Here is a 25,095-nt window from a genome sequence, read left to right as displayed (position 1 = left end):
TAGTCAACCTTTTAATTAACAATTTTCCGTGAAAAATTATTCAAAGTTACATTTTGTCACAAAACAATTTTGAACACAAAACAACTAACAAAACCTATCAAGGTTAAGGCGACTTAAATTCAAATTACAATTTATATCTTTATTTATTCCAGTATTAAATAATTTTGATTTGAAATTATAAATTTAAAATTTAATTGTAAATGGAATTTTATTGCGACTGTTGAAGAGAATTTTGTAATAACATTTTGCAAGAGAGTCATGACTATAAAATCTCCGTGATAAAAATGCAATAACCATAAAAACCTCCATCTATGCAGGTGCGAACGCTCTGATGGCCTCATTTGCTCGTAATTTCGGCGAATCTTTAAAACTTTGTAGTTTTCTGAAAAAGGAACAAATTTTTCGGAGGGTTTTGGAAAAATAAGTAACAAACAGGAGCATTTAATGAACATTTTTAATTTTTTATTTGTTTTTTTCTTTCATTATTGTATTTTTGCTGCTTTTGTATAGCAACAAATTTAAATTTATATATAGATATACATAGTTTTAGAACATGTATACATTTAAACACATTGAAATGTTTCAAGAGAGATCTTTTTATTGCTAAGTAAGCCTGTCGGGTTTTTGTCCTCAAAATAAATACAAAAAATATTACGTCGTTCGAAATCAAAAGAGTGCGCACGAGTGTTTTTCTTTCTTCTTTTTCGATGAAGTAGTGTTGTGTGTGTGAGTGTGTGTTGGTATTTATATTTTTCAGATAAATATTCTCGTCTCAAATAGTAAATCTCTTTTTTAGGGGGGAAGATTTGGATAAAACGTTTGGCTAGAGTGGGTGTTTGTGTGTGTTAGTTTTGTATTAATTTCTGCACAACGTGGTCTGAAATCGTTTTCTCATATCTTTTTTCGTATCGGAGAGAAGGAGAAATATAATATAGATTTTTTGTTTTCATTCGGTATCTATGCGGTGAGGATAACAGCAGATATACGTTTTGTCGTAATTGAGATGCTACGATTCTAGAGTGTTTTCGCACGATCTACCTATAGCGTAATGATTCATTAGCAACATTTGAATTTTTTTCCGTATCAGCCAATGTCGCCGTCGAACACGCGTTCGAGACTCGTCGGACGGCGTTTCGTCCCAAATTTCGGACGACGCGCCGCACGAAAGCGTCTGCGAACCGACAGCTTTTGTTCTCAAGAGCCAAAATACGTATTTTGTCGAAATCCCTTTTGTCCCACGTGAACGCTGGATGGAAATCGCGCCGGAGCGCGACCACTTTTTTGCGAGCAGAAAAAATATTCGCCTCGCGGGGTCGTCGCGCCCCGCGTCGGACATCCCTGTGCAAGGAATTTGGACACTGAGCCCCTTACGTAGCAAGGCCCTTGAGAAACGGCAAACCTCGCTTTCACCTCACAGGGTGTGTGATGTGCGAAGTTTAGCCACTTTGTCATCAGTCGAGTCTGCGTTTATCAAAAAACCACATATTGTACATGTATTTATATGCGTAATGCGTGTAAGCATGCGTTGCGTTAGCTACGTCGCGAGCAGGGCTGGCCGAGCGTTGCCTGTCCGCGGCCGAAGCGCGAGTCAACGCCGCCAGCCCGCGAACCCAAAATTCGACTCGAGCTGAATCAATTTTCTCAACCAAACATTTTTACTTTTTTTGCGTATTTTTCCATTATTTTTAATACTTTTTTTTTTCATTTTTCATTTTCATTTTTTATTTTAATCGGTTCCCCAAAATAAATATAAAAAATCTACTTATAACAAACCGGTTTTGTTTCTCAACAATAAATGCAACGAAATCAATTCGGGAACCTTTGCGTAAATATTCAAATTCGCCGACGTTGCCGACGTGCGTCGACACTCGGCGACGAAACGAAATGCCGATTCCGCGGGGAAAACGCGCTCATTAATTAATTAATTCAACAATTAAAACCGACTTTAGAAATCATACAAATACAAACATTTCTGAAACGAAAAACGTCCCCGCGGAACTTTTGATTGATCTGCCAAGGATGACGCCGCGAGATCAATTTGCCGGGCGTTCATTTTGTTCCCGTCTCATCCGTCGGCGCGGAATTTGGAATTGATTTCCGGGCGCGACGGACGGGACGGCGCCCCGCCGACGATCAACATCTTCCCTTTTGGTACAGTTAAATAGTTTTGTGTGTGTGTATGTGTAGGTGTGTGCGTGTTAAATGCAATAATTATGCGTAGAGAGTCTCCGAATTGTTTACGCACCGCACGAGTGCGCGAATCATTATTATTTTCATATTTTGTTTTTTTCATTTCAAATCAATAATCATCGTAAAGCACACAGTTATAGATGACGATCAGACAACATTAATTAATTCACTCATTAATTTAAAATCATTTAATGCACTGACTCTGTAAGATTAGGCCCGCGTGTGTCTGCCACCTGCGGATATTTTTCTTTTTCTCGTTCTTTTTTTTAAGAATATAATGCTGCGATGTAGTTTGTCGATAGAGTTGCGGCTTTTCAGCATAATAATTTTCAACAATCATACCGTTCGTGCTTCGATCACGTAATTTATAATTTTTTTTAATTCATCTCGTTCAACCAACGTTGGATGTTTGTATTTTTTTTTCTCTTATCATTTGGGGGGTAATTAAGTAAGTAATCAATATTTTCCTTGGCGATATTGTAACATGGCTGGTGTTCAATCATTGCGCACAAACAATGATCAATTTTAATCAATTTCTTCTTTCAACGCTAACATTTAAAGGAATTGCTATTTTACGCAACATACGATGATTCAAATAATTAATTTCTTCAATAATTACGTCCTTTTTTCCTGCGACTCTGCGTGTATTTTTTACTTTATTTTTGGTTTCATCTCAATAATAATCAATCCACGTCGTTTCGTCATCAAATATCTTCTTTCTCCGCGCGCGTTTTGTTTTAACAATAACCGTATTATACCTATTTGGATAGACATTAATTAATATGCCATTCACAGATTACCAGGGGGATTCTCTTGTTTGCGTGTGTTTGTTTCTGTTTGTGTAACCAAAGGTAAACAGAGTCACAACCTTGTTTTACGTTTTTTCCCATGTGTTCGCGTTTTCGCAGAGACTACGAAAAGCCTGCTGGCTCCTTTCTTTTAACAAAATAAAGTATTCATTATTTCCTCGGTCAACATTTTTACTCACAATTGCGAGTTTCTCTGCTTTTCTTGTAATAAGGAGTCGGTGATTCAACGATTAAACTCTGCTTTTTCGTATTTGGCACACTTTTTTTACAATAATTTAAGCTTCTCCCATTTCGTATGATTTTGGCATTTTATTATCCCATTTTCCTCATAGCAATTCGTGTAACCTGTTTTTGATAAACCGTTTTATTTTTTTTACCGTTTTCGGGGGGAGCGATTCGTCGACGTGTGTTTTCGAGTCCGTGTTTTGTTCCGTTCAAATTCATGTGTGTATATAAATTTAATTTCACGCGCACTGCGACCGAGAAAGTCCGTCATCGGGCGCGTGCAAACAGAAACGACGAGTCATCATCATCCTGCATTATTTTTACTGTATCACGTGCACTACTGATTCTCAATTTTTGCGGAGAAGTCGCATCACAAGTCGGGTGCGGCGGCGGCAGCGCGGCGTCCCCTCAGAAGTTGGTGTTGTTGAGGGAGGTGTCGTCCTCGAAGACCTGCGAGAGGCCGCCGCCGGTGGCGTGCGGACTCGCCTGCACCGGTGAGGCGCCGGGCTTGTGCACCGTGTACGGCGCCGACACCAGCATCGAGGGCTCCGTGTTGCGCCGCTTGATCTTGCCCTTGGTCTTCTTGAGCATCGTGGCCTAGCATATTGGACGGGGTCGGGAGAGAGGAGCGGGAGAGTCCACAACATAAGGCGGGATCCGAAGGTTCCAGGGCACAAAACAAAGGTTGAAAAACGAAAAAGTAACATTTTTGGATAATTTTGTTTGTTTTTTGATCAAAATGAACGGAAAAAAGTAATAATATGAGAAATGGTTAAATGATAATTCCAAAAAACGAGTAACATTGTAATTTTTAACAGTAACCAAGGCGATGTGAACGAAAACGTACAGGTTGTGGGTGAGAAAGACAAATAACAGCAGTGATTACTATGTATGTCGGTTATCATTTTGTCGCATACACGGCAAATAAGTCGTGTGAGTTTTAAATTAGTCTATTTAAAAAATAATCGGAGCAGGAACTACCAGCCAAAATAAGATGAAATCTCTCTCTCTATAAAACTCTATCTATCTCCGTCCGCGCGATAGCTTATTTTGGCTACTCATTCCCTTTTGAAATGTGCTTGAATTAATTTAATAATATTAATCGTGGCTATTTATATTTTTTAATATATCAACAGACAGGGACGCACACACAAACGAACACATTTGGTGGCAAATCGAGTGTGTTTGTGTGCAGAGCTGCAAGGTTTTGTTAGTTAATATATTATGGATTGTGCAAAATTAAGGGAAAATAATGTACAGATGCATTCAAGGGGTGCAAAAATATCCATCCAATCAAACAAGTCGACGCACAATCAAAAGAGAGCTCAAGAGAAAGATAGAGGGTAAGAGAAAAGACTGTTTGTGAAAATCAGGGGTTCAAATCAACGCACAGTAATAGGAGAGGTTTTCTTGGGAGAACGTAAACGTGGATCAGTCATTGGCAGGACTGGTAGCTATGTTGGCAGGAAGAGGGACAATCGTGGGTTCAGTGTTTCTGCGTTTGACTTTGGTTTTCTTCAGCATGGTAGCCTTTAAAAAACAGGGCGAAAAAATCGTTTATTACGTCGTGGAAAAAATCGAGAGCGGAAAAGTAGAGCAAAAATAGGAGGAGTAAAAAAGTAGTGAGAGTTGCAGCAAGAATTAAATCTCCATTTTACAAGGCAACGCTGGAAATACTTCTTGGTAAGAAAAATTTGAAAACATTAAAGATTATTCCCAATATTAAATTAGATTTTATTTAAATTTTAATAAAAATAAGAATTTCCAGTGTTCCCTGGTCAGCAATAATGTGTAGAGGGCTTCGGAGAAGTAAGCGAGTTGGAAAAATTTGAATAAATCGAGAGGACGAGAAGCAAAACCTATGAAATTGAAAAGGTCTAGGGACTATGATACAATATTTTGTCGCATTATTTTTTTGTACACGCATCATTCGAGAGTCGGTCTTGGAGACTCGGCGATTTTTATCAAAAATTAGAAAGCAATTTATATTAAGCAAAAATGTACACAATTTTCAACGCCGCTGATAATTTCTAAACGTACCTTGAGAGCTGACTTGAGAACAACTACGTCTCCCGGGCTCTGAATCCACGGCTCGCCGTCCACTTGGACAGGGATGTCCGAGTGGAGGTGAATTTTGATGTGTCCACCCTGGGAAAATGATTATCAAAAAAAGCAAGTTCAGAAAGTTTACTTTTATACCTGTGCAATCCTGAGGGCTGAGCGGAAGCCGGACTGGATCTGGCCGAGATGGACAACGCCCGTGACCCCGACCACCTCCAGCATTCCGTCCCAGTGGTTAGGCTTTGAAAATTGGTCCTCCTTCTCGGGACCCCACGGATTTGCTCCAGAGCCCCAGCTATGGAAAACGGAAATTTATTTCAAAATTTTAGTTGCAATTATGCAATTTAAGACATAAATGAGAAAATAGCAGAGATGTAAGAATTATAAAATAAAAACACTTCTTTTTAAAAAAAAATTACAAAAAGACAGGAACAAAAAATAATAATAAATAATTAAGTAATAAATTTTGCTTCCTTTCTTACGCTGAAGGCTTGCAATAAAACTGCTTAAAAATTAAGAAAATTAAATTATTCACCTCAAAATGTTGAGAATGATGATTCCCTCCACCTGTGGCAGCTCCACCAGCTTCCCGTCCACCTCCAGTCTGATCTCTTTGTGCAGCTCCTTGCACATTTTCCTGCCCACCATTTTCCGCAGGCCCATTTTCACGTAAACGCCCTTGTTGTGTAATCTATTTTATTTTTTATTAAATAAGAAATGTTCTTATGAATTTTTGCTTCAAAACAAACCTGCTGTTGAACTTGTTGGGATTTTCCTCTCGCGCGTTGTGGAAATCCAAACACAAGTCGGCGTCAATCCCAATACCAAAGTAATTGTTCATGACGAAAATTTGTGTGTTGTCCTCGCTGGTCGAGCCGGCTGTAAGAAATCGTTGGCTCAACGTAAATGGCGTCTGTGACACTTTGGCTGCAGCCGCTGCTAGGACAAAGGTAAAAAAGAAGCAAGCAGGTAAAATATCGAGACTAGCAAGGAGATCTAGAGCTAAATTTTCTCGGGCATGCGATTTTTCAAGAGAGAAGTAGATCGGGCAAAGCTCTATGGAATTGATTCTCTGTAATACTCTATCGTTTTTTTTTTACTTTTTTTTTTTAAATTTGAATTCAGTTTTTAAACTTTGATGAATTTTTTACATTACAAGTTAAATTTAATAATAATAGAATAATTAATTTTGATGAGTTTTTTAGTCAAAGCACATCCCTTTGATACTCCAATCTGTTCAATCGCAATTTGATTTTTGCAATCACAATTGACTAGATAATTTTAAGACTTACTTGACCACAATAAAACAAAAAAACTGCACAAATTTAACCGTTTCCTTTCCATGTTGTTTTATTTTTTTGCCGTGTCACGCACACTCAGCAGAAACTATACACAGAGCTTTTTATTTTGCAGTTCTGGAAAGAGCTAAACTCAAAAGAGTGAAAATCAGAGCTAGGGTGAATATAAGCGGGGCTAAATTTGAAACTTTTGAGAGCAGTGTGGATTCGGAAAAGTAGCAAATCGTGTCAAAAGCAGCTGAGAAAGTAGAGCGCAACGTATGTATATATGAGTGAGGCAGATTTTTCTCTCGCTTTTTTCAGCTGGAGAGAAAATTAATAGTTTGATGGAAAAAACCAATCGAATGTACCAATTTTATGGCATGCCCGGAAGAAGAAACAAACCTGTCGAGTTGGCGAGTTGCTGCAGTTTGCTGTCGTCAGCCTTGTCCTCAGGGTGGAACACGACCGTCCACCTGTCCAGTCGGATCTCCTCGGCGTCAATCACGTCTCGCAAAAGGTTCATCGGGTCTTCACCGCCCGCCAAGCCTGGTCCCCATCGCAGCACTCGCGCCAGGTCGTTTCCTTATCGCAAAAGTGTAGATTTAAAGTCAATAGTTCAGTTATTATTGTAAACAATAAAAGAGATTTTAAAATTACAGATAGCCAAATTTCAATTCTTAAAGAGCATAAAAAATTAGGGATAACCAAAAATTAACTTGAATACATTTTTTTTTTAAATAAATTAGATTTAAAAATTGTTAATTAAATTTTAATTTCTTAACTGCATTAAAAAAATTTATTTAAAAAAATCCCAAAAATTAAGTAAAAACTAAATTAAATAATATTAAATTTTCAAAAAGATTTTCTGTCTAAAAATTGTCAGATTAAATGATATTGGGCGAGGGGGTTGGTAGTGTTTTCCAACCCCTACAGTCGGTGGTTGGTTTACCTGTGCCCAAGGGTACTATCGCGCATGCGGGCGACGAACACTGCGAGTCCTGGCCAACGTTGTCCAGGCACTGCAAGACCCACCCGATGGTGCCGTCGCCTCCGCACACCAGGATCCTGTAGTCTTTGATATGCCGGAACACGTACAACCTTTGAGGAAACATTTTTGTTGATACAAAAAAAATCTCGAATTGACCGAAAAGAGTTACCCTGGGAGAGGGCCGCCGTTGTCCAGGTCGAACACCTGATAGGGGTTCAGCAGCTTCCTGAAACTGGTGATCAGTTCCAGGCCCTGGCAGCCCCCTGACTTGACGTTAACAAAAACTAGGAGAGGAGTAACTCCGGCAGGTACCATGGAGGGTTCGATATTTGGAAGCAACATGACTGCAAAGAAAATTAATTAAAAATTATAAATGATAACTTTTTAAATTGAAAATGTTTTTACAGGAAAACTTCAAAAATTTGAAATAAAACCATATTTTTTTTTATAATTTAAATTTCCAAGATGGAAAAACTTATTATATGAAAAATTGTAATTGTTCTGGTTAATTAATTAATTACCTAGGAGGTGTTTGTCCTCGAACGCTGACTCTCTTAAGATGTACAAAGCGCGCACTGCTTTATTGGCGTCCTCGTAAGTTATCACCATTGATCCGTACTCGTAATAAATTGGTCCTATGCTGTTGAACTTGTTTTCTGCGAAATACATTTCCAAGTTGAAGACAATTATTCTGAGGAATAAATTCAATCACCTTTGCTTAATAAGTCTGTAAGGATGTTCTCGTAGTTGCGCTGAGATAAGTTTGGCGGCAAATTTCCCACAAACAGGGCCAAGTTTGGACCGTGCGGATCTTGTCTGAGTTGCAGGTAGAAGCGCATCAACTCCATTTGCCTGATGGAGTCCTTCCCCAGCTGTCGCAGGATCAGCCAAGGTCTTTGGTCCTCGTCCAGCACACGCTCCGAAACTAAGAAGAAAAAAGAGTTAATTAGAGCCAAATTGGTAAACGGAAATCTTGTGTAATTTTAGAACAATTTTCATTCAGGGGAGAGTCGGATAAAACGTTTTTGCATAAACCTAAAATCCCTTAACTTAAATTTTTCACCTTTTATCACCTATTATTATTTTTTTAAATTTATCCTAAAAGCACTTCTATTTGCAGAAAAATGCCTATATAAAAAATTATATCTTTTCAACGTCAAAAATAATCAGCTCTTGGCTTCTTTATGCTAATAAAATCACCTAAATAGGCGCCTAATTTTTCCCATCCCTACCATTATCAATTTTTACTTGTTAGATTAAGTGGTGAGGGGGATTTCTGAATTTATTTTCAAATTTATAAAAATGGACACTTTAAAATCTGAATTAAAGCGTTTTTTTTTTTTTATACCTCCGCGGTCCAGCAAGACCTCGCTCATGCGGAAGTCTTCGCTGTTGGCGTCGCCGAGTCCGAAGGCGTCCATGGCCATTTTGGTCAGCTCGGCCACGGTGGTGTGGCTGCTGATCTTGACCGTGCACCACTGCTGCTGGACGTCTTGCAGTCTTCCAGGGTAAATGCGAACCTCGCCATCGTCACAGTCCCTGTCGTCACGAATCAATTAGTCAAATTTCACTTCAAGTTCTTCAAAAAAAAAATATACCCGGCCCTGAGGAAAACGGCCGGCCTCTTCCCCTCCTTTCTGTGCAGCGACTGGACAGGGTGAGGGTCGCACAGCTCCACCTCGTCGGTGGAGTACGCGTCAGTCAAGAAAAAGTGAGCTGCAATTTGAAGCAGGTGGAAATTAATCACAGCGAAACTCGATCGGCGGCGGGAAGGGGCGGCGGAAAAATGAGGACGGCGCTCTTTTTGTTCATTCGTTCATTTGGCCATTAGCGGAGGAAAACTAAGTCCGAGAGAGTCCATTGTCGGAATGAATAAATCTGCTGCAGCGCGGGTCAAAGAACATCTCGGGGGTTTTTGGCATATTCAGATCTATTACTTTGGCGAGAATGTAGGACAGGAGAGTGCAGTGGAAATACTTAGGGATCACATCGTACATGGGTCTCGGAGGAGATGAAAGGCTCGGAGCGCAGCTGCCAACACTTGGGTACAACTGGCTGATCGAGATACAGAAATTACGCGAAACAAGCGTCGGCGCATCGAGTTGTTTCCGTCGTAAACCTTTATCACCTCTGCAACAAATTAGTGCGACCAGCATTATTTAGAGTGCCCGTTTTATATTCTAAGGTTTAATCAATGTTTGCAAACAAATCTTAATTAGGCGTCTAGGCTTGTGAATTTTGGTCTCTGCGTTTCATTTTTCAATTTGCCAGGCTCAAAAAGAATTTCATAATTATTTACAAGTTGTTTGCATAAACCAATCTGTTGGCTGTTGTTCTTATTTTTACCATTATTTATTTAAAGTGAGAATTATTTATTGATTTAGATTGTCATCATTTGTAAAGAAAAATGTTGCAAGCTTTTAAATTGAGAGTAAATTAAACAAGATTGTTGCAAAATTTACTTAAACGTCCAATTACTGAAACTTTAAAAGCTTCATTCGTTAAAAATTTTTATATAAATCAATTATTCATAACTTGTTTATTTTCTGCGTTTCCAATCCAAAATTTCCAACAACTACATTCAGGGTGTCAATCGTGTATTTCATTTACAAAAACATTCATAATTTACACAAATTTTGTTTATAACAAGAGACAATTCACCTAAATTCACAAACCAGTATTTAATTATATAAATTATTTTTAACTCATCAAGACTTTTTTTATATTTTTTGATCGCCTGTCCGCCGCGTCTCACCTTCGTCTCGTTCGTCCTTTTCCTTGACCATTTTCTGGCTCGCCGACGAGCTGCTGCCGCCAGAGCCGCTGCCTCCGCTGCCCCCGGAGGAGTTGCCGCCGCTGACGTGGCCGCCGGCCGCATCCTCGTCGCGGTACCTCGTGTCCCCGGAGCTGAACTCCTCTGATATGCTTCGGGCTAAAAGAAAGATTGCAAGCGTGGTGGTGACTGCGGTTGCGTGTCCGGCGAGCGCCAAAACCTCCTTACCTAAAATCCTAAACGCGAGAGTGCTACCAAGAACGAATCCTGAAAATTCAATTCATGAAAAGTTACGCGTAATTTTGATGTTCAAGAAACGGAAGAAGAAACTAACGAAGAAGCATCGTGATTGAAAAAAATACATAATTATATTAATAATATAGAATGAAGGGTGTTTTAAAAAAAGTCAATATACACAGGGGATGCCTTTTCGTTAATCTCGCGCATCCGTTTTTTGGCAGGCAAAATTACATTCCTCGAAAAAGAGAGAGACTATGTACGTATGTATAATATATAATGAAGTGTTTTGAGTTTCCAGGATTTAGTCTTGGTTAGCAACTCACTACCAGTCATTGGATTTTAGGCGGGGAGATCATTACATATACAGGTCGCGCAAATCGGTTTAGCGCTAAGTTTTTTGTTTTAATCAGTGATTTTTTTATTATTATTGTTCTTTTGTTTTGCTCTCAGTCTGAAGAGAAGAGCGAGACATGCAGAGTGTGCGAGGGAGACTCGCCGGTGTTGCTTTCAAACAGTGTATACAGTGCGGTTGACAGAGAGAAAGATAGACAGAGACAGAGGGCCGGACACGGCTCGGGTGCAGAGTCCGTCCAGCCTACCAACTTTACACTATAATATGTACTGGTGAAGAGAGAGATAATGATTTTGATGATTATCGCCGGTCGCACGCGCGCTTTTGATTGGTTAAACATTTTTATTTTTCAATTCAAAACTTACGGGACAGCGTCTCCTTGCGGCGCACCTGCACCCCGATGATGGCCTCCATGGGCACCTCGGTGCGCGGGATGCTGACCGCGTGCGGCGGCAGGTAGATGGGCTGCAGCACGCCAAACGAGCAATCTGGAGGAACGTTTTTGTGGCACACGGCGTGACACTGAAAAACATTGCAAAATTTATGATAATTATAAAAATGTTTTTTTTTTGTAAAGTTGAGGTTTTTCGGGAGTCACATAATTTTTTTAATTTTTGAATAACGTTCATTTTTACAAATTAAGTTCTTCTTTGAGTAAAGTTATTTTGACAAAATTTTATTTTCAACATCTTCACCCTTTATCAAACGATTTTTGATAGTGAAGATTTAATTATTATTTAATTTATTTTACAGAAATTATATTAAGTAATAAGTAAATCTTAAAAAATCTAAATTAAAAATGTTTTAATGTAAATCTTAATTAGTTATTATATAACAAATAGTTAAACTATCAAAATAATAATATATCTGAAAATAAAGATATAATTTAATCAATATTTTATTTTATCATATCAAAAGAAAAGAAAATTGAAATTGATGTCGGAAGTTTTAGCAAAATTCTTTCTCGTGGTGCCGTTTTGTGCAAAAATTACTTTCTTTTCAAATAAATACATTTTAAATAGGGAAAAAATATGATGTCACAATTTGGACAAATAATCAACAATGGAAAAAACGTAATTAAAGTTCCTCAAACTGTAACATGTCAGTGGGACAAAAATTAATCATAATTTTTTCAATTACGATTACTGCCATATAAAGTTTTTTTCCATTTCAATTGTAAAGTTCGTTAGACGGGAATTTTCAAAATGGTTTGACTCACCGTCATGCCGCACCACTCGCAGCGCATCCCGGCGAGGCATTCGGCGCTCCAGCAGGTCTTCTTGCAGAGCGCGCACTTGGCGTTGCTCGGCAGGTTGCCCTCGCGCCAGTGGTGCAGGTGGCGCACGTCGGACAGCAACACGCCCGGCAGGTAGGTGGCATTCTGCTTGCAGTCGGCCGTCGCAAAGTCCTGACACTCGGCGTGCACAAAGTAGTCGCATACTGAAATGGAAAGGCGCAAAAGTTTTAAATTTTGTGAAGAAAATAGCACACTTTGAATTGAGAATGGTTGGTCTTAAATAGCAATTTAAGAAGAAAAAAAATCAATCTATAAAACATTATTCATCTTTTTCTACAAATATGAGAAGATACAAATTTTATCTCCTATTGATTATCATGATATAAACTTTAATGTAAAAACTCCATACAATTTCCATGTAATCGATGGTTTTGTTTTCTGATTTTCCTCTTTTTTTTTGTAAAAAATTAATTTGTTCCTTTTGAATATCTAAATAATGTATTTGGGTAGAGATTATTTCCAGCTGATATTATTTGTAACTAACAATAAAATACAGAAGAAAAAAAACTATTCGATGCAGCCGGCAAGACTTGCGTGACTCGCAGGTTGCATAATTCGTCCGTTTGCAGGCGACGTGGCCAAAAATACTCACTTTCGCAGTGGAGAGACAACGAGTCCTCAAGTCTCTTCCGGCAAACGTTGCAGAACTTGCGCTTGTGATGCACTTGCTCCGACCAACAGTGCGCCACCGGGTTCTGCAAAGGATTTTTATTTTTTTCTCATTAATTTCGGAAATCGTTTTTCAAAATTCGAGACCGACCTTGATGATGGAAGCAGCAATGCTGGAACATGGGCTGACCACTGTCTTAAGGCAGCGATCGTGAACAACAAAGTTGCAAGCTGCAACAGGCAGTAAAATCGATTACAATCGGGCAAATTACATATTAATTTGGACAAACGAAACTGGCCGACAGACAAAGAGGGTGCGGCTGCTTTTTCTCGGCCTGCCTGCCGCTTTGTGCTTTTGTTTGATATGCAAGGAAAGAAAGTAGGACGCCGGATGCAGCTCAGGTCAGACTGCTGCACATTGTGTTCATTCATGCACGAGACCCCGAGACTGCACAAGAACCAGAAAGGAAAATACAATTCTCCGGGAAAATTGCCATTCGGATTCTGCTCTTCCAAGAACGCAGCCGCAAACTTATAGGGAAAAGTATATTTTCGCTTCTGTTTTCCGTATTCATATTTGGCTAAGTCTACAAATCTTGGCAACTGTTGCTCTGACAATTTCAAGGAAAAATATAAAAAATGTTCATTAATTCAGTGTCATTCTTTAGATGATACTCTGACTGAAATGACGCAAATATTCTAATTTAAACGTTTACCAAAAACTTCTGACGTGAGGAAAGAGGAAAGGATTAAATTTTCTGATTTTCCTTGTTAATTTAAAATTTATTTTTTTGGCCTTGAATTTGTTTTATGTGAACATTTCAAATGCAAACTAGATGAGTAAAAAAATTGACAAATTTTTTTTCACAAACTTAAGAAAAACACATTTTTGTTATTGAGATGCGATTTTATCCTGGAACAACATGAGTGAAAGAGTAATAAAATTAGATTTATTTTATTTAAAAATATCTCAAGAACGGAAACTCCCGTAAAATATTTGTATTTATATAAAAAGAATCTTTATTTCTGAAACATCCAAAGTTGGTAATAAAAAAATCTGCCATTGCGGCCGAATTGGAATCAGAATTGAAATATTTCTGACTTTTTCTCTCTATTTTGGAAACGCGGAAGGGTCTGACGGTGGAAAAGTGCGTGCGGGAGGGAGCGAACGTTGAAATTTAGCATCACTGAGCGACTCCGCACACCAGAATGGCGAACACGATCACGGCGCGAGCGCATCATTGACTTGGGATGTATGGAAAGGGTGGGAAAGGAGAGAGGGGCAGGCAGAGAGAGAGAGAGCAAAGGCAGCCTGCTATAAAGTATTGATCGGGGCCAGAGGACCAGGGTTATATGTGTGTGTGTGTTCCTTGCTTTGCCAGAGCAGTAGCTATGCCTCCCTTTTCCGTCCGTGGCACCACATAGGGAGATACACTTTGAGTGCGTACCATGAAACCACGCTCTCTCTCTCTCTTTCTTTCTCTCTCACTCTCGTGTTTCGAGCACGTTTCGGAAAATAGTTCGACGCTGCCAAAATAATTCAAAATTATTTCCACGACGGTTCGTTTAAAATAAGTGCATCATGATTTTAGTTGCTTTGGAAAATTAATTAAAAACGATGCAACTCTCGACTGTATATTGACCTCCTTCCATTTTGTTAAATCATCTGTTGAAGTGAGAAGAAAATCTCAATCAAAAGAACCAGAACAAGCTTGATTTAAACAGATTTTAAGCGAAAATTTAAAGCTCTCATATCGCTCGAGTCGTTAAATTGCGTTTTTGCTGCGCACACCGTCGAGGGCCTCATTACAATAAAAACCCTTATTCTTGAATATTCTGTTGCTTCTTTTTGCTACTTCCCTCTTTCAAAACTGTGCTTGCCATTATTTTTTATCATTCTTCACAAATATTTTCATAACTCAAAAAGGATTTTAATTGTAGATAAAGAGATAAATGGTCTATCCAACCGTGTCGGAGCAATTCCTAATTTTTAACAAACTTTTATTATATTTGTTGTTAGAGATTAAATTCAGAATTGTGAATTAACACCACGACAACCCTAAACGTGTCTAATCCACGAATATGATTCTGCAAGAGGAATTCAACAAACAACATTTCCTAGTTCAGAATTGGAGCCCTGACGGAAATTGTAATGGAATATGGAAGTGAAGAGATCGGGCTTTTCCTCGTTGTAAATGGAATAATGCGACTTAAATTTCGAATCATGAGCATTACCGTATAGTTTTTATTTAAATTTTACCCAATTAAAAAAGCTTGAAATATTTTAAAAAACAATATATATTGAAGTCCAAGGTTTGACGGTTAATTTAAGTATATTTTGCTTGTTTGTGTCTCAACAGCTTTTATAATAATTCACTATTTTCTTTTTTTTTAATTTTCTAAAATTACGAATATTGGTGCGTTTTTGGAATATCCATATTCATAAATTAACCTCATGTGAAGGGAATTTGTATAAAATTCTTGCTAGTAGCGTCGCCGATTTGTCCAATAATTGCTGTTTTTAAAAAATTGTTTTCAACATATTTTAATGTAAACAAAGTATTTGTAACAATTTGAATGAATAGTCAATAATAATTTAATTCAATTTTAAACAAGCTGATCTATTATCTGATGGGGGGCAAATATTTTAAGTTTTTTCTGCTGGGTAAATTTCTGTAATAGTAATTTTTTATTATTCATTGGGTTTCAATAAAAAAAAGAAACACTCGATTTACGACCGCAATAATGCATATTTATCGCAAGTTAAAATAGAAAGAGTTAATTTCTCGATCAAAGTGGATTTTTCTCTTAAATCCTCAGCTTATTAATCGAAAACTATTATTTTATGTTATTCTTGCGCTATTTATGCTTTCTCCAGATTTTTGAACATTAACTTTTTTTGTAGTTCTTGGTATTTCTTAATAAAATCCTCTTTACGCTACATGGAGAAACTAAAACTTAGAAACGGGAATTGATCGTTTTATTAATCAAATGGTTCAAATATAGTGAAATTTCCATCAAAAGAACGTTTTAATTTCCAGAGCTTGTGAAGTTAAATTATAACATAACTTGTTCTATTTTGTTTATCAGGTGTTTCGTGCTTTTTAAAACATTTTATGAAGAATACATCGATCAAAAACAAACGAATGAAACGAAAAGCGGAAAAGTATTACACTGGTTGAAATTCGTGCATACTTTGGATGTATTTAAATTTCATTGATGCCAATCTCACGCGAACTGAAATAAGACAAAACTTTTTATTTCAAAGGCTGTCAGCTTAGGAATCTATCAGAAACTATAGATGATTTCACTAAAAAAAACTATGTAAATTGACTAGCTTAGTTGTTAATTTGGGTATAGAGTCGGTCTCAGAGATATTAGATTAGCAATTTTTCGAATCATATGCGTGTCCAATGAACTCTTAAAATGAGGGATATTTATGTCCAACGAACTACTATTGCAGATTTTGCAGCTCTTATTTGAGTAAAAAAAAACATAAAAAATTAAAAATATTTGGTTATCCCTTTATGAGCATGAAAGTTTCAGTTAATTATTATTGTTTATTCTACTCTAATAATCGATGCAAATGAAGTGGAACAAGTGATCAAATTAGATTAAAAAATATATAAAATCTTTCCAAATGAAAAAAAAACTTTTTAATCTCTATCATCATGTATTTTTAATGTCATTATTAAGAAAAAATAAAATTCTTTTGGAGTAATTTGTATTGTTTTAATTTTAGTAATTTTGCCACGACTTGAGTGGTTAATAGACAATAATTTAAACATGTCGATTTTCTTCTTAATTTAGTTTCTAGCTTTCTGGTTCTCCTTTTGAGGATTTGCATGTTTATTTCACACAGCGCCGAGTGGGAATTTTTTCTCTATCAGTCGAGGGGACGTTTGGTCGGACGCGGCGGGCGCTGCGTGACGAATGACTCGGGCCATCCAAAAATACTTCCGAGGGAAAAATGCGCGTATTAAAATGGTGAGCAAGGCCGGATGCCGGTGGCGGGCGACCAAGGCTGATGGCTAGTGTGAGTGTGTCTTATTTTCGAGTAGCAACACAAACACGATGGAAATCCGTGCAAGGATGATTGTGACGTAAATCGGTCACCTTAATGGTGCACGGACGGGGAGAGAGAGAGAGTGTGTGTGTGTGTGTGTGTATTTGCTATTCCGGACGAGAGGGCGACCGACGAGGGCACAATGTGCAGCGGCGAGGCGAGTGTACAATGTAACATTAGCCAGCAGCAGACGCAGAGTGCGCGCCGCTAAACGTGGGACAGAGAGCGGGGCAGGCAGCCAAGCACGAGGAACATTGATCGAGAGGCCACGGGTGCAAGAAGGGGGTGGTTGCGGGGTGGGATGAAGCACCGAGGTGACGTCACGAATTTCTCTCTGGCATATGAGGCAACAAATGCTCAACTCGCTCCAACAGCCCTGTACGCTGAGTGAGCTGCATTTTTGCACTTTCCCGCAAATGGGTATTAAAAATAAAACGAGTTAACCAGCCAAGTTGCGGTAGAAATAAAAGTTTGCAGCGAAATTTCGTCTCTCAAGTTTAAAACTGTTTGAATCTGTTGTTTCACTTCGTCCGTCCTACCAGGTTAAGAAATTACTGGAAATTACTGTGGATTTTTTTATTAATTATAAATTTAATATATAAATTTTGAGTGTTCTACTTATGTAGATTTATTTCTACAAAGAATCCTTGAAATCGATAGCAGTGATTACGAGCTTTCACATTTAAATGATAAATAGGTCACTGGGACTTACGGTAGTGGTATTTCTATGATTCTAAATGTCTCATTTATATAAATTAATTAAAATTTCATGCGAATTATTATCTAAAATTTTATAATGTTTGCGCATCAATATGATATTTATTTGAGTAATTTTTTTCTTATTTGCAACATCAAGTTACTCATTTGTCCCTTCATCTCAAGTTTTAATTTCAAATTTATTTTTATTTTTTACTCGATTTGGCGGATCTCGGTGCAGAGAGCGAGGCCAGAAAATGGCTCAATAGCATCTGCAACAGCAGTGCCGCGCGCGAAAATCAATAATCAACAATTGGTCCTTGTGCAATCTCGACTCGGATCTGCACCTTTCCTTTTTATTTTCACTCCGTGTCGATTGTGGAGGCAAAATTAAAACCACCTCTGGGGGAGTCGAGGGGCTTCGGGGGGTCCGCGGAAACCACGCCCCTCTTACCTTCGCAGATGTATCCCTGCTGGATGAGGCCCCACAGCATGTCAGTGCAGTGATGGCAGTAAGTAGGCTTGTGAAAAGTCTTTTTGGTGAAAACGTGGCCGTTCGCATTTTGTGGACTCGACTCACTCGCGGAACAATTCGTGTTCGCCATGTTACATTTCAGATTCCAGCATTTCCTCTTGGCTCATTAACTGCGTGCATGCGGCGTCGTCGTCTCTCTCCCTCGAGAGAAAGAGAACCGAGTTTTTTCGCAGCTGCCCCCAAAGTCCAAATAATTCACTCACTTCTTCTTGTTCTTCTTCTCCTCCTCCTCGTGTATATTTACATTTATATATATATAAAAATCAAAATATATTCTCCGAACGAAAATATAGAAATTTATATATACTCGGGCAGCACCCTCGCTGTTGGGAGAGAGGTGCGGCGGCGGCGGCGGGAAGGAGCAAGAGTCCGTGTGTGTGTGTATTTGTGTATGTGTGTGTGTGAGTTATTTTGCGTGTGTATTTTTTCCGTGTCCGGTTCAAAAGTGGCCGCCTAGGTGTGTCGTCGGCAATTAGGTGACATCGTCCGGTGCCCAGGAGCTAAGTAGAAAGAGCGCAGAGAAGCGTCGGAAGGCTGGTCGCGAGCGCTGTTCCGCTTCCTCCATTTTGGTGTGCACTCGTCCTCTGCTGGGCAGGAGCGGCGGCGGCGGCGTCGGCGGCGTCGACCGCGGCGGCGACGGCCACTCTAGTCGGCGATCGGCGGCAGCGGCCACTCGTCACGTCGTCATTTCGCTCGGCCTCACATTTTGCCGGACACCTCATCACACTCTGGGGCGCTCTCGCTCTCGTCACAGCCGATCGTCGGCCCTTGCGCTGCGCGACCCGCACATTTCCGCACCCCCGCCGGACTCGCTCTGCTGCTGCCCCTGCACCTCGATGGACACCACCTTCTGCACCTTTTGCACCTTCTGCTTCTTCTTTTCCTAGGGCTCAATTTCGATCCCTCGAGCAGCTCGCGCCTCGCTGCCGTTCCACTCCACTCTGCTAAGCACCGCGACTCTCTCCGACTTTCCTCTCCAGATCTGTAGAGCTCCAGTTTTCGACCCTCCCCTCCATCGGTGCCCGCTCTCTCTCTCTCTATCTCTCTCTTTAGCTGGGCTCTCTCTCTCTCTCTTCGAACGCCGCGCGCACTGCGAGTCGCGCATAAAAATCTACCCCCATGAATTGCATATATGTACATGTACGCGGCGAGTGTATCCACTCTGGATTAATTTTAATTATGCCTACGCCGACACACACCGTCCCACGATCGGTCACGTGTCCGACCAACCCCGATAACGCGATTCGCCGTGCCCTCCTCGCCAGAGAAAGTTGTTGCCTTTTGCCGACCTGAAACGTGTAATGGAAGCGCCGAAATTAACCGTAGCTGCGTAGCCTAGTTATGCAACCGGCTCGTGACATGTGCCGAACCGGTTGCATACCCGCTCCCAATAAGGAGTAATGGCGTTTCAAGCATTAAACTAATGAATAGTCTGGAATAGTCTTCTAAATTTTCACGGATTTACTAAAAAAAAATGAGTATTTAAAAAATTTTATGTTGACCTACTGATAATGAGCCAATTTTCTTAAAATATTAGAATAAATAAAATTCCCTTCCTTCATATTTCTATCTCCACGATGATTATTTTAGACTCCCATAAGATTTTAAAAGCCTAATTTAAAAATCTTCCTCAAGATCAACATACTTTGTAAAAAATAAGTACTAGATTAATTATGATTGAAAAATATAAAGTATATTTATTTTATATAATTACACTAATTAAGGATTCCTTACTAGCAATTAAATTTAGGTCCATTTTCAAGCATATCAAAATTCATTCATTTTTGTTTAAAAATGAACATATACAATTAATTTGTCACTGGATTGAAGCTTCTAATCCAGCAAAATTGCCTTAAACAAATTCATCTTGCACCACTGTTTTGGGAGTTCACTATTTACTAATCTCTCGTTACAAAGAAAAAATCAGTAGTTGAAGAACAACATGTTACAACCTCAATTGATTCTTACAAAAATACTTTGTTTCCATCGCCTCCCTTTAAAGAGATTACAAAATTGAAGCTTTTTCATTTCAATTATATATTACATCCTTTGGCATTTCTGCTCCAGCAATTTAACTCGCCCGGCAAAATGATGGACGAGTTTTTTGTGTGGACAGAACAAAGCTGCAAAATACTTCCTTTCTTAACGCTAAAGCTCAGTCAAGAATCTGCTCTGAACTCGAGAGCAATTCCCATACTTCAAAACACCTGTCAATTGTCTGAAATACATTCAAAGTTTCAATACGTGAGATAGAAAAATATTACTTTTTTTTAAGCACATTAGTTTAAAATTAAATTATGGAATGTTTTCTTCTTTCCTTCTTGTTCAGTCGTCAAAGTGGCAAAGCGTTGTAGTTGTCCTGGTAGTAGAGCTGGTTCATTTGGTACACAGGCATGATTTCGACGCCGTTCTGCACAGGGAACATGACTTCGCTCATCATCGGCTGCTCCATCTGCTGCTCGTACTTGATCAGGTTTTCATCATGAGCGCACGGAAGCACCATGTCAATGCTGTCGGCAGCCACCGCCGCTTCGGGGACAACAGGATTGCACACCGTCGAGGTGGGATGGACAACTGGAATCTGCTGCTGCTGCCTCTTCTCTTCAGCTTCAGTTTTGGCCCTAAATTGAAAAAAAAAATACATTGCTAATTTTATGAATTATAATTATTTAAATTATATTAACAATTCATTTGGGAATATTAAGTATCAAGATCAATAGTTTAATTTGTCTTACTTTTGAGCCGCCTGCTCTTGACGTCTCTTGGTGTCGTGATTGGCAAGGGAGCCTCCCATTTGGGCAAATTCTTCTTTGTGCCGCCGCTTGGTGTGTTTCAGGTAGTTGGGATAGTTGGTGAAGGTTCGCTCGCAGAATTTGCAGCTGAATGGTCTGTCTCCAGTGTGGATGTTGTAGTGTTGCTGTGGAAATTCATGTTGTATTTTAATTGCTGATCTGATTAAAAATTTATTCCAGTTAATATAACTTTGATCAAAATTGTCAAAATAAATCGTATTTTAATTACAGCAGTCGGCTTTGTCCTATCAAAATTCCTAGTCCTAGTTTTATATTAAACAGAACTGCAAAATACATTTAAGAATTACTACCTTAAGTTTGTTGTTTGAGAGGAATCCTTTGCCGCAGTACTTGCATTTGCACGGTCTTTCGGCCTTGTGAGTCATCAGGTGGACCTGACAAATAATTTAAAAGATGAAAATCTAATATTAAAAAAAAATTGTCTATTTAACCTTCAAACAACGCTCAGTCTTGTACATTTTGCCACAAATATCACACTTGTAGGGCCGGTCGTCGCTGTGGAAGCTGCAGTGGCGGTTTAGATGAGATTTCTCAGCAAATCTAAAATGTCAAATAATTTTCAAATATTCAAATTCCATTCAGTTTTAAAATGAAGTAAAATAAAAATTGAAACTTCTAGAAACTAAAAAGAAAACAGTAACGAAAAACAGAAAACTTTTTATAAATCATGAAACAATTTGTTCATGCTATTCTTTTTTTTTTAATTTTAATGCAATGCCCAAAACTAACCTCTTGCCGCAGATGTGGCAGGTGAAGGGTTTCTCGCCGGTGTGCCCTTTGAGGTGCTGCTGCATGTTGACCTTTTGAGTGAAGGTTTTTCCGCACAGCTCGCACATGAAGCGCTTTCCCTGTTCATGCACGGCCAAGTGCGCCTTCAGCCCGGAACTTGTGAGCAAACTGCAGAGAAAATTCAAAATCAGCTCGAAATGAAAACAGCAGAAATCTTACACTTTGCCGCAGACGTTGCACGGCCACTGCTTGCCGATGAAGGAGATTTTATGTTTCTGGAGGTGCAGTTTGAGTCCTGGTTTTGTGCCAAAGCCTTTGCCGCAAGTCTCGCAGATGTACGGCTTGATCTGGGCATGTTTTGACTCGACGTGCACCCGCAGTAAGGAGCGCACCGAAAAGCCTTTTGTGCAATAGCTGCACCTGAAAAATGCAACGGAAAATGAAATTATTGTGAGCGAAAACAGTTTGGAATTTCTAAAAAGAATCGCATCTACATTCCTTCTGCTTAAATTGACAATTGACAATAATCTAGATTTATAGGGAATTTAGTTTAAAAACGTGCCATATAAATTTATTACATTTCATATGGTGGAAAATTTATTTGATTGTGTAAGTGAAACCAAGTCAACCAAGGCTCACTGAGACTGAAGGGAGACCTTTTGATCTCGGATTTATATTATTATTATTATTATTTAATCAACACAATATTAAACTAGATGGCCATGGAGTTGTGAGACAAATTAAAAATTCCTTATTGATATGCAAGGAATAATTTAATTTATGACTTAATTTTATGACTCTTGTTGAAATGTTTTCAACAAAAATTTTAATAATTTTTTAAGAAAAAAAAGTGATCAAATTTCTTGAATATCATTAAATAATATTTACTTACTTGAACCTTCCTTCCGTGACGTGTCTGTATCGATGAGATCTGAAGGTGGAGTAGTGGTCCATCACCTTGTTGCAATACGAGCACTGGTAAAGAGGGGTAAAGTCGGGGTGCAGCTCCGAACAGTGAGATTCGAATGCAGGCTTGTTGGCCACAACCTTCAATTTAGGTTTTTTTAATTTTTCTCTCCGCAAATTTATAAACTCACGATTGAGCAGAGGCCGCATTTGATGCCCCAGTTGTCCTTCCACTCATCTTGGGGAACTTTTTTGTCCGGGTCCGACGTTTCCTCTCGATCGCCCAGCTCTTCATTGTCGCAATCGGCTGCACCGTTTTCCGCCTGCAAATTCAGCTTGGCCGCGATTTCTGATATGTCAATGTACTCGCTCATCTCCTCAAATTCTGTGATAAAAAAAAAAATATTTTAGAAATAATTATAAAATTTGTATTTTTTTCAGGATTTTTTACATGCGGTTTTAATTAACTTTAATTTATTTTAAAATTCAATTTTTCTGGTAAATAAAAAAGAATGGAAAACCTTCTTCGGAGAAATCGAGGCCCGGCACGGAGGCAAGAGCTTCCTCGACCTTCGTCTCGGCCATTCTCTCCTCATCGTTGGTCACCTCGATTTTGACGTCCTGCTCTTCCGACGTGGACGCGTCTGTTCGAATAAAAAAATGTTAAATTTCCCTAAATTAAACATTAAAATGAGAAGTTCCGTCTCCTCAAAAGGAAATGAAACGAAAGTTCATAGGAGGAGCTGTGTTTGTTTGTTTGTTCATTTTTGCGAGTGAAAAAAGTGAACTCACTTGAAATCGGCGCGTTGTCTTTGAACCCGGTGAGTCGCGCCTTGAGCATTTTGCCATCGGTGCCCGCCACTCAACCCTTTTATCTCTCAAATTTGGGGTTTCGCGACCAATTTTCTCATTGTTTACGTGCGACCATTATTAAAGTTTGCTTCTTCAGCGGTGCTGCCACCTAATCTGAAATCGCGGCCTCTCATTGGCTCAATTTCGAAGATCACCAAAGCAGCGCGGGAATTCAAAATTGGGGGATAACATGGTCTCCTCTCCGGGTGTGGAGGAGAGAACTAGGAAAACTCTCCACTCCACCATAAAAATGGAAGCGCTGAGCGGGGGTAGGTATAAATCTGCCTGACGACCACAATTTTGCCTCGTCTCGACCGACTTCTGACTCGTCTCGATCACGGCTACGCGTCAGTGCATCTTAATTGATTTAAGCCGTGTAGGAGCAATTGAGGAAAATCAAGGAAAAATATTACGAAAACTAATCGGTAAGATAAAAATATACATAGTTGTGACTTGTAAACTATTTGACAAATTTATTAAGTGCCTAAAACCTAAAATATCATAATTATAATATAATAAGTAACATTATTGATTATTTTTTTTATTTTTTATTTTTTAAATCCATTTTATCGAATATATTATTTAAGATGGTAGAAATTTGAAGATTATTAAAACTTATTAATTACATATAATGTGAAATATACTTATAATTTGCTATAAATTTGCGCTGGTGTCAGATTTTTTTTATATCAACCCCTTTATTGTTGCAGTCTTCCCTGAAGGAATCAAATGCTGCCGTTGTATCGAGTATGCTGACTTCCAGGCTGATTGCCTTCATGACGTGTTCCTGTGTGGGAACTGCTCGAGACTGGACGGCAAAACCTGTGGCCGTTGTCAGTGGAATGGACGCTCCTTCGTCATACTCAAAGTGTAATGCAAAATTGTTTACCTTCTGCGCTGTTTTTGTGAAACGGTTAAGTTTGATGGCCGCTGCTGGCGCGGCTCATCGAGTTTTGTCTCGACTGCCTGTAACATATTTATTGCTCTGTGACTCTTAAAATAGTGTTGTCTTTTAAACCATAGGAAAATTATAGTATCTACAAAATATGAAGCTTGAATAAAATAAATATATCTTTTTTTCACAAATATTTATATTAATCTACATCCTAGCCTATAAGTAACTAATTCCTTTATATTTATATGTAGTCAAAATAAATTTGAATCAGACCTTATTTGACTTTTAGTTAATCCATTGTAATTAGCAAGTCCTTTTTAATATCCTTTTACTGGAACTCCTTTTTTGTCTTTGATATTTTATTCCTCAGTCTAAAATTAAATTGTCTGGTACTTTTTGATCTCGTAAATTTGTGACGGGAATTGTTTGTTTTTTCCCCCTTCAATTTTCAATTCATAAAATGATAATTTGACCAATTTTTTTTTTCAACAATACATAAAGTTTCAATTTCTTCAAACAAAATCTCATTTATCCATATTTGTAAAATCTTCAATTGCTCTTTATTTCTTTAATCTCATGAGTGAAAATATTATGCTCGTGCTTCTTCCGCATGGCATTACAACCGTGTGTTTTACATTGCCTGGCACTTGAGCAGCTGGGCATGGTGTGTGTGTTTTCGGGCGCTGCGGCGGCTCTTGCAGAAAACGTGTGTTATTTTGCTGGCGAAACGCGGCGGCGAGCGCGCGTATCGATCTGCACGGGTCTTGCGCGCCCCGGCC

The 25,095-nt window shown here is 38.8% G+C and overlaps 2 protein-coding genes across 5 annotated transcripts; both read right to left on the bottom strand.

The window, feature by feature from the left end:
* Window positions 1-434: 434 nt before the first annotated feature.
* Window positions 435-19,115, bottom strand: LOC132202218 (diacylglycerol kinase theta). Of its 4 annotated transcripts, none has more exons than XM_059628991.1 (20): window positions 18,041-19,114; window positions 12,976-13,055; window positions 12,808-12,910; window positions 12,138-12,358; window positions 11,284-11,440; window positions 10,555-10,593; window positions 10,309-10,485; window positions 9,549-9,683; window positions 9,152-9,269; window positions 8,902-9,092; window positions 8,266-8,478; window positions 8,075-8,209; window positions 7,723-7,897; window positions 7,515-7,663; window positions 6,968-7,147; window positions 6,035-6,221; window positions 5,821-5,976; window positions 5,424-5,580; window positions 5,265-5,372; window positions 435-3,821 (listed from the first exon to the last, which is right to left on the bottom strand). In XM_059628991.1, the coding sequence occupies exons 1-20, from the start codon at window positions 18,189-18,191 to the stop codon at window positions 3,633-3,635; spliced, it is 3,021 nt and encodes a 1,006-aa protein (XP_059484974.1). In that variant the 5' UTR covers window positions 18,192-19,114; the 3' UTR covers window positions 435-3,632. The 4 variants fall into 4 exon arrangements, with proteins under 4 accessions (XP_059484974.1, XP_059484976.1, XP_059484975.1 ...); XM_059628992.1 differs by having other exon boundaries at window positions 3,683-4,754; window positions 6,035-6,164; window positions 18,041-19,115; XM_059628993.1 differs by lacking the exon at window positions 10,555-10,593 and having other exon boundaries at window positions 436-3,821.
* A 677-nt stretch (window positions 19,116-19,792) lies between these two features.
* Window positions 19,793-23,533, bottom strand: LOC132202270 (zinc finger protein 45-like). Its single transcript, XM_059629076.1, has 10 exons — window positions 23,362-23,533; window positions 23,091-23,213; window positions 22,761-22,954; window positions 22,556-22,710; window positions 21,883-22,083; window positions 21,664-21,831; window positions 21,366-21,474; window positions 21,225-21,308; window positions 20,857-21,038; window positions 19,793-20,742 (listed from the first exon to the last, which is right to left on the bottom strand). Exons 1-10 carry the CDS (start codon window positions 23,408-23,410, stop codon window positions 20,454-20,456), a joined length of 1,554 nt encoding a protein of 517 aa, XP_059485059.1. The 5' UTR covers window positions 23,411-23,533; the 3' UTR covers window positions 19,793-20,453.
* Window positions 23,534-25,095: the final 1,562 nt, after the last annotated feature.

The sequence above is a fragment of the Neocloeon triangulifer genome, unplaced genomic scaffold (assembly GCF_031216515.1).
Source record: "Neocloeon triangulifer isolate White Clay Creek 2 clone unplaced genomic scaffold, ASM3121651v1 ptg000015l, whole genome shotgun sequence".
In the NCBI taxonomy this organism is placed as follows: domain Eukaryota; kingdom Metazoa; phylum Arthropoda; class Insecta; order Ephemeroptera; family Baetidae; genus Neocloeon; species Neocloeon triangulifer.
Note: the sequence above shows the minus strand (reverse complement) of the source record. Positions and strands in the feature narration are given on the sequence as shown.

Bases quoted from the DNA above. Each gene is read 5' to 3' on its own strand.
- LOC132202270 (XM_059629076.1), bottom strand. From the start codon at position 23,410: ATGCTCAAGGCGCGACTCACCGGGTTCAAAGACAACGCGCCGATTTCA. The intron at 22,084-22,555 runs GTAAGTAAATAT...TGCATTTTTCAG, and splicing joins GTCACGGAAGGAAGGTTCAA to GTGCAGCTATTGCACAAAAG. The intron at 21,039-21,224 runs GTAGTAATTCTT...GAATTTCCACAG, and splicing joins TCTCAAACAACAAACTTAAG to CAACACTACAACATCCACAC.
- LOC132202218 (XM_059628991.1), bottom strand. From the start codon at position 18,191: ATGGCGAACACGAATTGTTCCGCGAGTGAGTCGAGTCCACAAAATGCG. The intron at 10,594-11,283 runs GTAAGTTTTGAA...TTGAATTTTCAG, and splicing joins CCGCAAGGAGACGCTGTCCC to GATTCGTTCTTGGTAGCACT. The intron at 9,270-9,548 runs GTACGATGTGAT...TTCAAATTGCAG, and splicing joins TCATCTCCTCCGAGACCCAT to CTCACTTTTTCTTGACTGAC.